Genomic DNA, 14,300 nt, shown 5'->3' on the forward strand with positions numbered 1-14,300 from the left:
GGTGGGCAACCCTTACTGTTTTATTTACCTGCCAGGGGCATGCAATCCTTAGTGTTTTATTTACCTGCCAGGGACAGATGGGCAACCCTTACTGTTTTATTTACCTGCCAGGGGCATGCAATCCTTAGTGTTTTATTTACCTGCAAGGGGCAGGTGGGAAACACTTAGTGTTTTATTTACCTGCCAGGGGCAGATGGGCAATCCTTCGTGTTTTATTTACCTGCAAGGGGCAGGCGGGCAACACTTAATGTTTTATTTACCTGCCAGGGGCAGATGGGCAATCCTTAGTGTGTTATTTACCTGCCAGGGGCAGCACCCAAAATATTGAACCAATGAAAAAGTAAAAAGCTCTTCGGACAAAACCTAATAACTCTATTGGACCCTCAAACTGTCTGCTAATACAGCTAACTCCACCACCTCCCCCCCTCTCATGGAAGTAACTGACAATATATAAAGTCACAACACCAACTTTGATGAGGCTGTATTGCTTTGTTTTCAAAATATAAGGGTTTCTTAATTTCCTGAAAATGTTATATTTTTCATTTCTTAAAAACATGAACATTTTGGAGTTAGGTGGTTTCTTCCCGACAGTAGAGATATATAAGAATGAATGGTGTTAGAAAGTAACTAAGTACATTTACTTACGTTTTTGATTGATTGATTGATTGATTGATTGATTGATTGATTGATTGATTGATTGATTGATTGAATACTTTATTAGAAGTATCACAAGTAGACCATGTATGGCCTACTTGTGCGCAAGCAGAGCGTGCCATGAGGTGCGCTCTCTGCTGCTGTCTGGGTACGACTGCTGCTCTGAGTCTTAGAGCTCTCTGTCTGGGTACGACTGCTGCTCTGAGTCTTAGAGCTCTCTGTCTGGGTACGACTGCTGCTCTGAGTCCTAGAGCTCTCTGCTGTCTGTCTGAGTACGACTGCTGCTCTGAGTCCTAGAGCTCTCTGTCTGGGTACGATGCTGCTCTGAGTCCTACAGCTCTCTGTCTGGGTACGACTGCTGCTCTGAGTCCTAGAGCTCTCTGCTGTCTGTCTGAGTACGACTGCTGCTCTGAGTCCTAGAGCTCTCTGCTGTCTGGGTACGAGTGCTGCTCTGAGTCCTAGGGCTCTCTGCTGTCTGTCTGGGTACGACTGCTGCTCTGAGTCCTAGAGCTCTGTCTGGGTACGACTGTCTGCCTGGGTTCCTCTCCCTTTGGCCTGCTGAAAGATGGATTTTCGCACGTATACAGAGACTTGGTGCATTTATAGATAGACTACACCGGTGCCCGGCTGTAGAGCACCGAGTCGGTATAGCGATGGAAGTTGGAGATCCACCATGCCCCACATGGATCTCCAACTTGGTGGTGGTTCTGGACAACGGTGTATTCGACGGACTCAACACGGGGCACTGCACACCCTGTAGGGGTGTGGAACATGTGTGTCGAATTTGAGGTCGATGGGGAGAACGGTTCTCGAGTTAATAACGTGGATTACAGACGTATACGTACACACGTAGGCTACAGAGACATTTATAGATTTCATACTTTTACTCAAGTGCATTTTGAATACTTTTACTTGTTAACAGAGTATTTCTACATTGCAGTATTACTTTTACTTAAGTAAAAAATGTGAGTACTTTTTCTAGTGACTTGTTGATGAAAGCCTTTCAAGTTTGTTTTATATCTTGTATAAACTCAGCATCAAGCCACATTCAAAAACCATGGTGTTGTGGCTGTTAGTTTAATGGGCACGTTGCTATGGGGACTAAAATGTTTCAGGTCTAGATTAAAGGCAAACAAATACATAATATCTTATTGTTTTAGGAAAATATACTTTTCATAGTTTGTCCTAAACATAAATAACATATTGTACAGCACTTAGTTGAGTTAATTTGCACATACATACATTCTAAAATGTATTTTTAATTATAAAAACATAATGGTAAAATAAAAGGGAAAAAAATGGAAGAAAACGAAAATTAGATGTATGATGTGCCGGAAAGGGGCTTAAATATCGAGTGGCCGTCCTACAAGCTACCAATTGAGCTTAAATGGAAAAACTAAAATATTAATAATATTGGTAATAGTGATAATAATAAAGATAACAAAATAATTGTACTGAATCATAAGAAAAAATATATATCAATAATATCATGACTAGTCTAGGACGAGTTGCCCCCCCCCCCCCAACCAACCAAGCTTGTTAATAGACATTGCAGTGATTGTCTCTTATCTTATAAAGCCGTAGTTGTACAAATGTTTTTGTTGACTTGTTTTGAAGAAGCTAACTTCAATTTTATCACCTCCCCGCCTCATCCCTCTGTGGGTGGGCTGTGTGTGCAGTAACAGCCGTAGGCTACCCTGCAGTAACCATAATGTGACACAGACTGAAGCCACATGTATTTCTGCACACAGACACTGTTGAATGTAGTAGACCAGTGGTTCTCAACCAGTGGTCTCTCTGCTGTCTGTCTGAGTACGACTGCTGCTCTGAGTCCTAGAGCTCTCTGTCTGGGTACGATGCTGCTCTGAGTCCTACAGCTCTCTGTCTGGGTACGACTGCTGCTCTGAGTCCTAGAGCTCTCTGCTGTCTGTCTGAGTACGACTGCTGCTCTGAGTCCTAGAGCTCTCTGCTGTCTGGGTACGAGTGCTGCTCTGAGTCCTAGGGCTCTCTGCTGTCTGTCTGGGTACGACTGCTGCTCTGAGTCCTAGAGCTCTGTCTGGGTACGACTGTCTGCCTGGGTTCCTCTCCCTTTGGCCTGCTGAAAGATGGATTTTCGCACGTATACAGAGACTTGGTGCATTTATAGATAGACTACACCGGTGCCCGGCTGTAGAGCACCGAGTCGGTATAGCGATGGAAGTTGGAGATCCACCATGCCCCACATGGATCTCCAACTTGGTGGTGGTTCTGGACAACGGTGTATTCGACGGACTCAACACGGGGCACTGCACACCCTGTAGGGGTGTGGAACATGTGTGTCGAATTTGAGGTCGATGGGGAGAACGGTTCTCGAGTTAATAACGTGGATTACAGACGTATACGTACACACGTAGGCTACAGAGACATTTATAGATTTCATACTTTTACTCAAGTGCATTTTGAATACTTTTACTTGTTAACAGAGTATTTCTACATTGCAGTATTACTTTTACTTAAGTAAAAAATGTGAGTACTTTTTCTAGTGACTTGTTGATGAAAGCCTTTCAAGTTTGTTTTATATCTTGTATAAACTCAGCATCAAGCCACATTCAAAAACCATGGTGTTGTGGCTGTTAGTTTAATGGGCACGTTGCTATGGGGACTAAAATGTTTCAGGTCTAGATTAAAGGCAAACAAATACATAATATCTTATTGTTTTAGGAAAATATACTTTTCATAGTTTGTCCTAAACATAAATAACATATTGTACAGCACTTAGTTGAGTTAATTTGCACATACATACATTCTAAAATGTATTTTTAATTATAAAAACATAATGGTAAAATAAAAGGGAAAAAAATGGAAGAAAACGAAAATTAGATGTATGATGTGCCGGAAAGGGGCTTAAATATCGAGTGGCCGTCCTACAAGCTACCAATTGAGCTTAAATGGAAAAACTAAAATATTAATAATATTGGTAATAGTGATAATAATAAAGATAACAAAATAATTGTACTGAATCATAAGAAAAAATATATATCAATAATATCATGACTAGTCTAGGACGAGTTGCCCCCCCCCCCCCAACCAACCAAGCTTGTTAATAGACATTGCAGTGATTGTCTCTTATCTTATAAAGCCGTAGTTGTACAAATGTTTTTGTTGACTTGTTTTGAAGAAGCTAACTTCAATTTTATCACCTCCCCGCCTCATCCCTCTGTGGGTGGGCTGTGTGTGCAGTAACAGCCGTAGGCTACCCTGCAGTAACCATAATGTGACACAGACTGAAGCCACATGTATTTCTGCACACAGACACTGTTGAATGTAGTAGACCAGTGGTTCTCAACCAGTGGTCCTTGAGGGGGTTCCAGGTGGTCCCCAGATAAATTATGGAGAGTTGGTAACCAAATGAACCCTTATTACAGCTTTAACTCGATTATTCCATTATTCCATTATTCGATTATTGTTAAACATTACTTCATTTACAAGAAGTCTACACAAGAGAATGTAGAAGAATTGTTATTTTGATCAACGTTTGCCTGTTGTCTCTCCTATGGTACCAACTACCAACATCAATACAGCATGGAATTGTGGACAAGGTCTTATCCAACAACAACAAAGAAACAGTGCGAGACACGGCCGAAGCATTTACGGGGGTCCCCCAGCCAAAAACGTTTAGAACCCCTGCCCTACAGTAGCCTATATGAAGACACAAAGAGTATCCTTTGTGTCTCCATAGAGAGCGTAGGGAGGCTGGTCATCATATCATTGGCTTAGGAATGCGACAAAGACAAAAACATTTCCATGAATTCAAGTCTCCACAGGGTGAGTAATCCATAGATTATTTTGGGGGTGAACTGAACTATCCCTTTAAGGCCAGACAGACCACACCAATGCAACTCTTTGCAACTGCGATAACGGTTGCAAGTAGTTGTAGCCGGGGAGCCACAGGCCCAAAAGCTCAAGGAATAGGGTTTTACCTGTGATGTCATGCCGTACTTTTTATTTGTGTTTTTTCTATCAATTTGGTCATTAATGTCCACAGAATGAGAGGCCTGCTCTGCCGGAAACATCACGAAAAAAAGTTAAAGCCATTTTTGTATACCACACCATTGACAACCAATATAAGGCACAATCTTCCAAATTTCATCATGCTTTAAGTAACATGTGGGTGGCAATTGTGACATGTCAAACTAGGGGTTTTTCATGATTCTGAATCCATTCCAAGCAATAGTTTTGCACGAAAAACACTCATTGGCCTAAATTCGGCCATAGCCACTTGCCCAAATGTGCCCAAAATATGCTGAACTCAGCACATTTGTGCTGACCTCAATCACATTCATTTTACGATGACGGCTATGGCTGTTTTTAGGACAAGGAGTGTTTTGTATACGGTCAGAAGGAAAATGTATCTCTATATGCTTGTGGAGTGTTTGTTATTATGGTGTAGGCTACAAGTAATCAAAAGGATTATGTTGCAGATAAAAACAAACTGACTCAGGCACGTCAGAAATGACTATGGCATTATCGTCTGCATTGTTGTGTCACTCACATTAGGAATTAATGCACTGTCTGGGATGTTTCACAATTTTGCACCACATTTCATGTTGTCTGGAGGAGCAGCCAAATGTTGAGGTGAAGAACTGGCTATGTGTGAAGGCCATGTTAAATATGCTTACTACTTTATTACTGTACTATAATTATAAAATATATGATTTTTTTTATAGAATGCACAGAATGTAGCCTATACGGTTATTTTTTTGTTGAAACCATAAACAAATACCAACGGTAAATGGTTAGTTCCTATACTTCTCCAAATATAACCTTTGGTGGAAAAAGCTAATAGCTATAACATGTAAGCAGTGGTGGAAAGTAACTAAGTACTTTTACTTAAATACTGTACTTAAGTACAATTTTGAGGTATTTGTACTTTATTTGAGTATTTTCAATTTCCAATACTTTTACTCCACTACGTCTCAAAACTTTAGTTACTAGTTACTTTGGAGATTTTAATTTTGATTAGAAAACATACATAACCACTTATACATTTCGGCCATTTGACAATAGCCGATCTACAAGCTCACAATGCGCAACGCGACGCATTGTGAGATCTGCTATTCAATAGATTTTGTACACATTTTGAACTTGTGAAATGGCACATTCTGCACAATGAGTACTTTTACTTGTAGTAATTTAAGTACATTTTGATACCGATACTTTTGTACTTTTACTCAAGTACATTTTCAATTCCGTACTTTTACTTGTAACGAAGTAGTTCTAAATTGCAGTATTGGTACTTTTAAATGTTTTTTTTTGTGGCTTTCGCCTTTATTTTATATATTTTATGGAGGGACAGGAAATGGGGAGAGATATGGGGGGGAAGACATGCAGTAAAGGCCGTCGGGATCGGGAGTCGAACCCGCGGCACACTGCCAGACTGGATTACCAGCCAAGGTGCCTGGACCACTGAGCCATGGCCCAGGCAGTATTGGTACTTTTACTTAAGTAAAACAATTGAGTACTTTTTCCACCACTGCATGTGCAGAGAATCAGTTCCTCTATAACTAACAGTAACTGCAATGGTGCCCTGTTCAGTTTAGATTAGGTGACCACTTCTTTGTTTGTTATGGGACATGAGGAACTAACAATTGTTTGGTGGTTCATGCTATTGAATTTACCACCACATCTAAATGCACCAAGTATACTGTACTATACTATCTGTACGTACGTACGTCTGTAATCCACGTAACTCGAGAACCATTCTCCCCACCGACTTCAAATTCGACACACGCGTTCCACACCACCACCACGGGGGGTGCAGTGCCCGGTGTCGAGTCGGTCGGACCCACGGTTGTCCAGAACCGCCCCAAAAGGGCCTCTGCCATGTCCATACAAACATAATTGATAATTGATATATTTGAGAAACTTATCAACCGAGTAACCGGTTAGTTGATAAACAACGTTTAAAAAAATGAAAATCTGAGAATCTTGATTTCCCTCAATGTCTATAACATAAAAATCTACAAAGCAAAAAAATCATCCATCGTTCCATGATTCTTCTGCTTCAGTGTGTGTGTGTGTGTGTGTGTGTGTGTGTGTGTGTGTGTGTGTGTGTGTGTGTGTTAAAGGCATCCTGAAGTAATAAGACAAGTGAGAAAACGGTTCCAACCAGGATGTGACATCACACTCACACTGGATATCAAACTTCATATGCAACATAGCAGAGACATGCGTTCCAACTTCCATGCTATCTGTCAAATATGCATGTGTGCAACAGGCACACAGTACATGTACACAATTAGAGAATGCAGAATAATTGTTGTTTTTGTTACGTTTGCTTGCCTGTTGTCTCTCCTAATGGAGAACAACATCAATACAGCATGGAAATCCTATCCAACAACAACCTTGGGTCTGAAATAGGGCAGATTAAACAGTGAAGTATGTTGTAGAAGTTATACAAAAATCAAATGTCAATTCAACGGCAACATTTATTTAAGGATGGTTTTACATTTACAAAGATTTGTTAGCATGTATAAAACATTTATTTTTACTGCAAATGCGCATTAGTTGAATTAGTAACATTTATACAGACATTTATACAGACATACAATATATTACAAAAATAATTACAAACACATTTTGCAATGTTGCAAGAGTTATAGGCCTATGCATTAAGCCGTTTGATAGATTCCGCGTTAGTTTTCTTTTCATATTGGCCGACCCAACGAAAATGTAAATTAATAACTTAATGTACTTAAAAGTGTGTTATTTACAATTTCATACTCGCCGAAATGTATTCACAGCAGATTACTGAGCACTGTTTCCCAAACAGTGGGTCTGGACCCATTTGTGGGTCGCGGACCCATTTTTATGGGTCCATTTATGTTATGTTTCCTACATTGTTTTTAATTATTGTTCCAAAACATTTAAAACAAATTCCCCCCCCCCACCCCCGAAAAAAGCTTTTCAAAAAACTTTTCATCAATTAAGAACAAATTCAATTATTCTTTCAGTAATTTCATGACAAAATAAAATCAAAATCAAAGAAATTCCATAAGAAGTATATTGACAATGCCCGATCTACAAGCTCACATTGTGTGAGCTTGTAGATCTGCGGTTTTCACTAGTTTGGGTCCGAGCAGAGCAGTGGTTCTCAACCCGTGGTCCGGGGACCACCAGTGGTCCTTTGAGAGGGTTCCAGGTGGTCCCCAGTTAAATGATGGAGAGTTAAGGTATAACCAAATGGACCTTTATTAGATCTTTAACTCTTGAGAGCGTAACATGAAACCAAATGGACATTTTACGCTCTCAAGAGTTAAATAATGAAAGTTAAACATTACATTACATAATTTACAAGAAGTCTACACACAATTAAATATTCTAGTTTTGGGTCTGAGAGGCTAAATGTCATCAAATGCTGGTCCGTGGCTCAAATGCCCAATAAATAATGGACCTTGATACAAAAAGGGTTGAAAACCACTGTACTATAGAACAGGGGTTCTCAACCCGTGGGTCGCGACCCCTCGGGGGGTCGCCAAATTATTTTAGGGGGTCCCCAAATTATTTTTTACATTTTATTTTCACAATTTTTCAAAAATAGCAGACCTACAAGCTCGTAGCGCGCCACTCGGTGGCGCGCTATGAGCTTGTAGATCTGCTATTTTTAAATAGCTAAATTATAACAATGCTTAAAACACCAAAAGGGGTTCCCGCCCAAAATGGTTTAAGGTTATTGTAGCAGTCAATTTATATTGGGGGTCGGGAGGGGGCGGGGCGTGGGTCCCGAGATATTGCCAAAGCATTTCCGGGGGTCCCCGGCCAAAAACGTTGAGAACCCCTGCTATAGAAGATGAATAAGTTATGTCCATCTGTTTGCTTTAGGCACATAACAGTACAATCTAATGTTATATTTGGACTATTTAACACAATGTGCACGGTTAAAACTTATTTTACTTAGTTTACTAATGTAAACCCCACAAGCAAGATGTGTTCATACAATACAGTACATCACAGACAAAGCGACATTTTCTTATACTGCGAACTGTGCATGGATAAAGAACTCTAGGATTATTATTAGGTAGTACCATGTCCAAGGCATACAGACTCTGCCATGCAGTCTGTTTTTTGTATTATTGACCAATACAATTCTATCAAAGAGGAAAATATTCTTAGCCTGGCTCCAGCCCTGAATGGCTACCATTAAAAAAATAATGTTCTGGCGATTCAGGTCTGGTGACTCTCCCTACGGCAGCGTCAAGTCTCGATCGGAAATCTGATCACAACAGCTGATTGGCCATCAGCCCCGTCACTCGACAAAGCGTCAAACAACAAACATGGCTGCCCCCACTGCGGTGACTCGCGACCTTATCAATCTGGCTATTAAATCGCCCTATGATAAATAGTTTCTTTACAGAAACAGGTTTTATAAACCTCATCCGACATATTTTACCGCTTTTGTTTACATGCTAGTAGCGCTCGACGCTCGTTGGCTGTGTTTGTTTGGTTAGCAACCGGCTTAGTCAAGGCCACATGATTGACAACGTCATCTGCTTTCCTACTATTCTGATTGGTTGGTATGAACCAATCACCAAAGACTGCCGCTTTGACAACGCCCATCCCAGAAACTGCTGCCGTGGGGAGGGCCTTCAGTCTGAATAATGAAGTGAAACGAAATGAATGTCAGGCTAAAATATTATAGTAAAAAAAAAAAACATAAAGAAAGATTAAACAAGTGAGCGTTTGGCTCAATGTGTAACATGGAAATGTAAAGGGGAGTGGTTAGTCTGGACGTGTAACATGGAAATGTAAAGGGGAGTGGTTAGTCTGGACGTGTAACATGGAAATGTAAAGGGGAGTGGTTAGTCTGGACGTGTAACATGGAAATGTAAAGGGGAGTGGTTAGTCTGGACGTGTAACCAAGGTATATGAAATGGAGGTAAGGTCACCAACGTCATTTTCGCTATCACGCAATTCCAGACGGCAGATTCGTCGCACCATTGGAGCCAAACTACACCCGGAAGTTCGGCAGAATGCACTGGAGTCAATGAGAGCTCAGTGACCAGCTCATGAACAAACACTATTTCTGAATGACTGAGATCTTTTGTAAAGTAATCACTTCTGTCAAATAACAGAAGACATATAACACATTATTGTCTGCTGTGTTGCTTTTCGATCTGTACACTGTTTAATTTTATAGAGGTATCTAGAGAGCAAAAAGTACGTTTCTGAACGTGCCAAGTATCACAAGACTGTTTCCTGTCTGGCAGCCAAATATCGCGATACCCCCAGAACAGAAACGATACCTGCTGCTGTTTAAATCCTCAAATAAAATGATGTAGGCCTACTGTGCACTCGAAAAGCAAGTGATTAGAAAACAAACTGTGTGTCTTCTTTTATATGCCTTAAACGATTATATGACACAGCTAGGTCTCAATGGTTCATAAATAATGTTTGTTATGAGCTGGTCCAACTTTCTCCATTCACTGCTTTGTATTCATGTAACTTCCGGTGCGAGATTTGGCTCAAAAGTGTCATGTGACCATGACACTTCCTTCTCTAAGCTTCCTTGCGTGTAACATGGAAATGTAAAAGGGAGTGGTTAGAGTCTGGGAGTGTAACATGTAAACAGGGACATGCACACATAGACATCAAAGGGGGCTTCAGCCCCTGCCCTTTTACCCGTCTGTAAAACAACTGCCCTCTACGGACCATGAATGCAGAATTTACTATGGTGAAAGAAATGGAAATACCACTCCTTTCCATGCCATGCCGGAAGCAGCATTCAGGAGAATTCCTATTTTTCTCCTGAACTCGAACACAGCATTTTGCGTTGAACAAATTTGTTTAGAAATCCAGATCTACAAGCTCTCAACGCGTCGCAGCACGACGCATTGTGAGCTTGTAGATCTGCTATTTTCACAATTTATTTTGTCCAAAAGTGCACTCTTTACGGGATGTCAGCCCCTTCCTCTCTACTAACACTGTACATCCCTGCATGTAAATATAAAGGGCAGTGGTTTTAAGAGTCTGGAAGTTCTTGTTTGTGATATTAATAAACAAAAGAGGGCGGGGCAACTTGTTGATCAACCTATCACTGGTATAGGCTCAGTGGTGGAATGTAACTATACTGTACATTTACTCAAGTACTGCACTTAAGTACAATTTTACACTACATCTACTGTCAGAGGCAAATATTGTACTTTTACTCCGCTACAAATATTTGAAAACTAGGCCTACTAGTTACTAGTGGATTTTAATTATTATTACTAAACATACATTAACCACTTCAGCCCTATATATATTTCGGCCATATTGTGAACTTAATTGTAGATCTGCTATTTTAAAGTGAAACGGTAGAGTACGTGCTACTTTTGGTACTTTAAGTACATTTTGATGCAAACACTTTTGTACTTTTACTCAAGTAAATTTTTAATTCCAGACTTTTACTTGCAAGTAAGTATTTCTACATTGCAGTATTGACACTTTTATTTATGTAAAAAAAAAAGAAAAAAAAGAAAATGGGAGTAGCCTACTTTTTCCACCACTGGCTGTGTGTTCTGTGCTATCGGCATGCACCATTCAATATTTTTAGGACACAAAACCAAATTATTACAGACTATAGTAATTGTAACACTTTATTATTATTTATTTCTTTTTACTGGAGTACCCCTCTTTTTTTACGGACTACTTGTCCCACAATTTTGGTGGCACGCACTTGTTTGTTTGCACTTTGTAAACATCTTGAAAAAAGTAATTACAGAAAAATCCTGAGATACATTTTTCTTGTTTCATGAACAATGTTTCATGTCCCGCAGCATGGCCGTGTGTCATAACACCATGGCAAAACAGGAAAAAAAAACGTTTTAAAAACCATGTGACGAGGATCATGTGAGAAGGTGGATTTAAGTATGAAAAATGTCTGATTAATTTGGTAAGCTGTTAATTTGGTTCATTAGTAAGCTGTTAATCGCATTCTCCGACTCACCGTATACAGTGGCTGATTAACTGTCAATTTGCATTCAAGTAATTATGGTAGGAAATGATCGATGTGGAATGTAAGCAAATACATTTACAGCAGAACAGCATAGCCTAATTTATTTATAATTATACCGAAGGTAAAATATTTATAATTATATGGAAGGCAAAATGCAACACAGGTTTCGTTGAAAATCAGTTCCTTTTGGTGAGCAACACTGTCGTGTGATGAAGTATATATAAATTAGGCTTAAGCATGAATGACCTTCGGGGGACAGTAGGAAGTAATTGCACTTAGTTAATTATGCGCAGACAGTTGGCATGTGCTTCTGTCACTCTGCCTGATAGATGGCTTCCAGCAGTGCACAACGAGTCAGTTCTCTTTCCTTTTCATCACCAACTGATCCTCTTGCTCGGACTCTGCTGCGCCTGCTTCGACTCCTTGAGAACCTTCGCTTCGCTGAGGAACTTATCAGCCTTCCTGAGCTTCTCCATGGCCTTCGTCAACAGCTCCTCTGGCGTGGTGGTGCCTTCTCCCCCCTGCGACTGGGACACTCGACGCAGGAGCTCCCGCGTCTTTTCCATCTCCAGAGCCACCTGGCTCTCGAGCTCCGTCGTCGCGGCGCTACTCGGTGGGGCGGTGCCGTTGCCCGAAGCCGTGATGATGTCTCTGACGATCGCGACGTCCGCTGCTGCTGTCTCGGACAACAGATCTCCCACGGAGGCAGACCTGCCGATCTTAAACGCTATGGTGGGTTTGAGGGGAATGGGAGGACGGAGGAGGAGAGAGGCAGCCTGGCCGATGGCGTGATCCTGGATGAAGCCGACCCTGGGAGTCTCCATGTAATCTTCGCTCACGTCCACCTCGAGTCGTCTCTGCGTGTCCCCGCTCTCCGACGCCTCGCTGCCGTCATCGTCCGAGTGCTGACCACTGTCCACCGATTTCTCCTCCTCCCTCTCTCTCTTCTCGGCGTGCGGGCAGGACGAAGGCAGCGTGCCGAGGCTAGCCGGGTCACCGCCGCTCGGGTCGTTCAGAGAAAGAAACACTGCCGGAAGCTCGCTCTTTGGCTCCGTGGGGAGTTTTGTCGTCTCCTCTTCTTCCGGAGAACCGACCAAGTCGCCTGATGACGCCGGTTGTGGTGAAGCCACAGCGTGGTTGTCATTGGTCACTTGAGGCACAGCACTGGTGGCCATCTTGGTTTCTTCTTCGACAGGCTGGGCTTTGGGCTCGCTGTGATCAGCAGGAGCCGCTGCTGCCTTGGATGGAGGAGGATGTTTCACAGGCTTTTTCTTCAGGACCGGAGGACCAGGGCTCTTTTTGGTTCGCTCCGGTGTCAGCGCCACAGTGGGGGTCGTCAGCTGACAGGACTTGTCGGCTGCTTTGCTACTAGCGGCAGGCACTTCGGGTGAAGGCTTGCACACCTTGGGACCCGCTGAACTCTTTTTGGTTCGCTCCGGTGTCAGCGCCACAGTGGGGGTCGTCAGCTGACAGGACTTGTCGGCTGCTTTGCTACTAGCGGCAGGCACTTCGGGTGAAGGCTCGCACACCTTGGGACCCGCTGTATCCGCCGTAGCGGTGCTGCTTTCTACCGAGTCTGTCACCACCAAACACTCCTCTGTGACACCAGGGAGAGCCTCTTTAGACACGGTGGAGGACGAGGACTCCGTCTCGGTCTCTGACACGGATACACTGTTTTCTTTTATGTCCATGTCTCCCTCGCTTTCCTTCTCATCTTCACCTCCAGTCTTGTTGTCCTCGACGCTCGTGCATCCCTCCAGCTCCTCAGATTGTGTGATGTCTTCTCTTGGCTCCAGCTCCTCAGACTGTGTGAGCTCTTCTCTTGGCTCTGCGACGGGCGGAGGTGGCTTCTTGTCTTTGGACGGCGGGGTGGGAGGACGTCCCTCTGGGCTAGACCTCGCGGCTTCTGGCGGGTTGTCGTCTGAGCCGCTAACAGATCCAGACTTGCTTGGAGAAGTTCCATCTTCAGGGCTGTTTTCCGGGTCGGCGTAAGGACCGGCCTCCTCCTCCTCGTCCTCGGTGGGTTCCTGAGTGGGTGGGGCGCTGGGCTTGGCGCTTTTAGACGGTGGCGAGGGCGGCATCGGCACCTGCAAAACAAGCACACAGTTTGTTATGCGTCAAAATTGTATAATCATGGCCCGGACGGTTAGCTCAAACCCTTCTGCACCTAGGCTGCTGAGCCAGCCTGGCGGTGTGCCGCGGGTTCGACTCTCGATCCCTACGGCCTGTCTCCCCCCTATCTCTCTCCCGATTTCCTGTCAGTCTACTTTCAAGGCAGAAAAAGCCAAAAAAATCTTAATTGTTATTTTTTTGCATAATCATAGCGGAAAGTGAACACGCGTTGGAGTTCTGCAGAGCATGATTTGGAAGTAGATTAGTAGAACATACTGTACGATGTTTCGATTTGTATCAGCTTGCAGAGCGCTGATCAATGACATTGATGGACTTTCTAGTCTAGCCACGTGGTCTAGTGGCGAGATTTTCACGATTGGCTGGCCTGCTCTAAGCCAATTGGGAGACTATAGCTCTATATGGCCAATGGGACACTAAGCTCGCTCTCCTCTCCCCCCACGGCACCATGACTAGAGACTGAAAACGCGACCTCAGGAAGCCCCACTAAAGGTACAATATGCAAGAGAATGGAATGTAAGCTGATATATAATGACTTGATTCA

At 42.7% G+C, this 14,300-nt stretch overlaps 1 protein-coding gene across 2 annotated transcripts in view; it reads right to left on the minus strand.

Moving 5' to 3' along the window:
• Nucleotides 1-10,986: 10,986 nt before the first annotated feature.
• The window catches only part of plekho2 (pleckstrin homology domain containing, family O member 2), a 31,734-nt gene continuing 28,420 nt past the window's right edge, over nucleotides 10,987-14,300 (minus strand). The window contains exons 7-8 of one of the 2 annotated variants that reach the window (XR_013789612.1): nucleotides 11,250-13,713; nucleotides 10,987-11,042 (exon numbers count right to left, since the gene is read on the minus strand). Coding sequence is in view for 1 of the 2 variants with exons in the window: in XM_079496716.1 (XP_079352842.1) it covers nucleotides 12,001-13,713 (1,713 nt within the window). In the remaining variant the exon portion in view is untranslated. Of the gene's footprint in view, nucleotides 11,043-11,073; nucleotides 13,714-14,300 lie in introns of those variants that run through there. The other variant, XM_079496716.1, reaches the window with a different exon arrangement.

The sequence above is a fragment of the Electrona antarctica genome (genome assembly GCF_951216825.1).
Source record: "Electrona antarctica genome assembly, chromosome: 3".
Taxonomy (NCBI): Eukaryota; Metazoa; Chordata; class Actinopteri; order Myctophiformes; family Myctophidae; genus Electrona; species Electrona antarctica.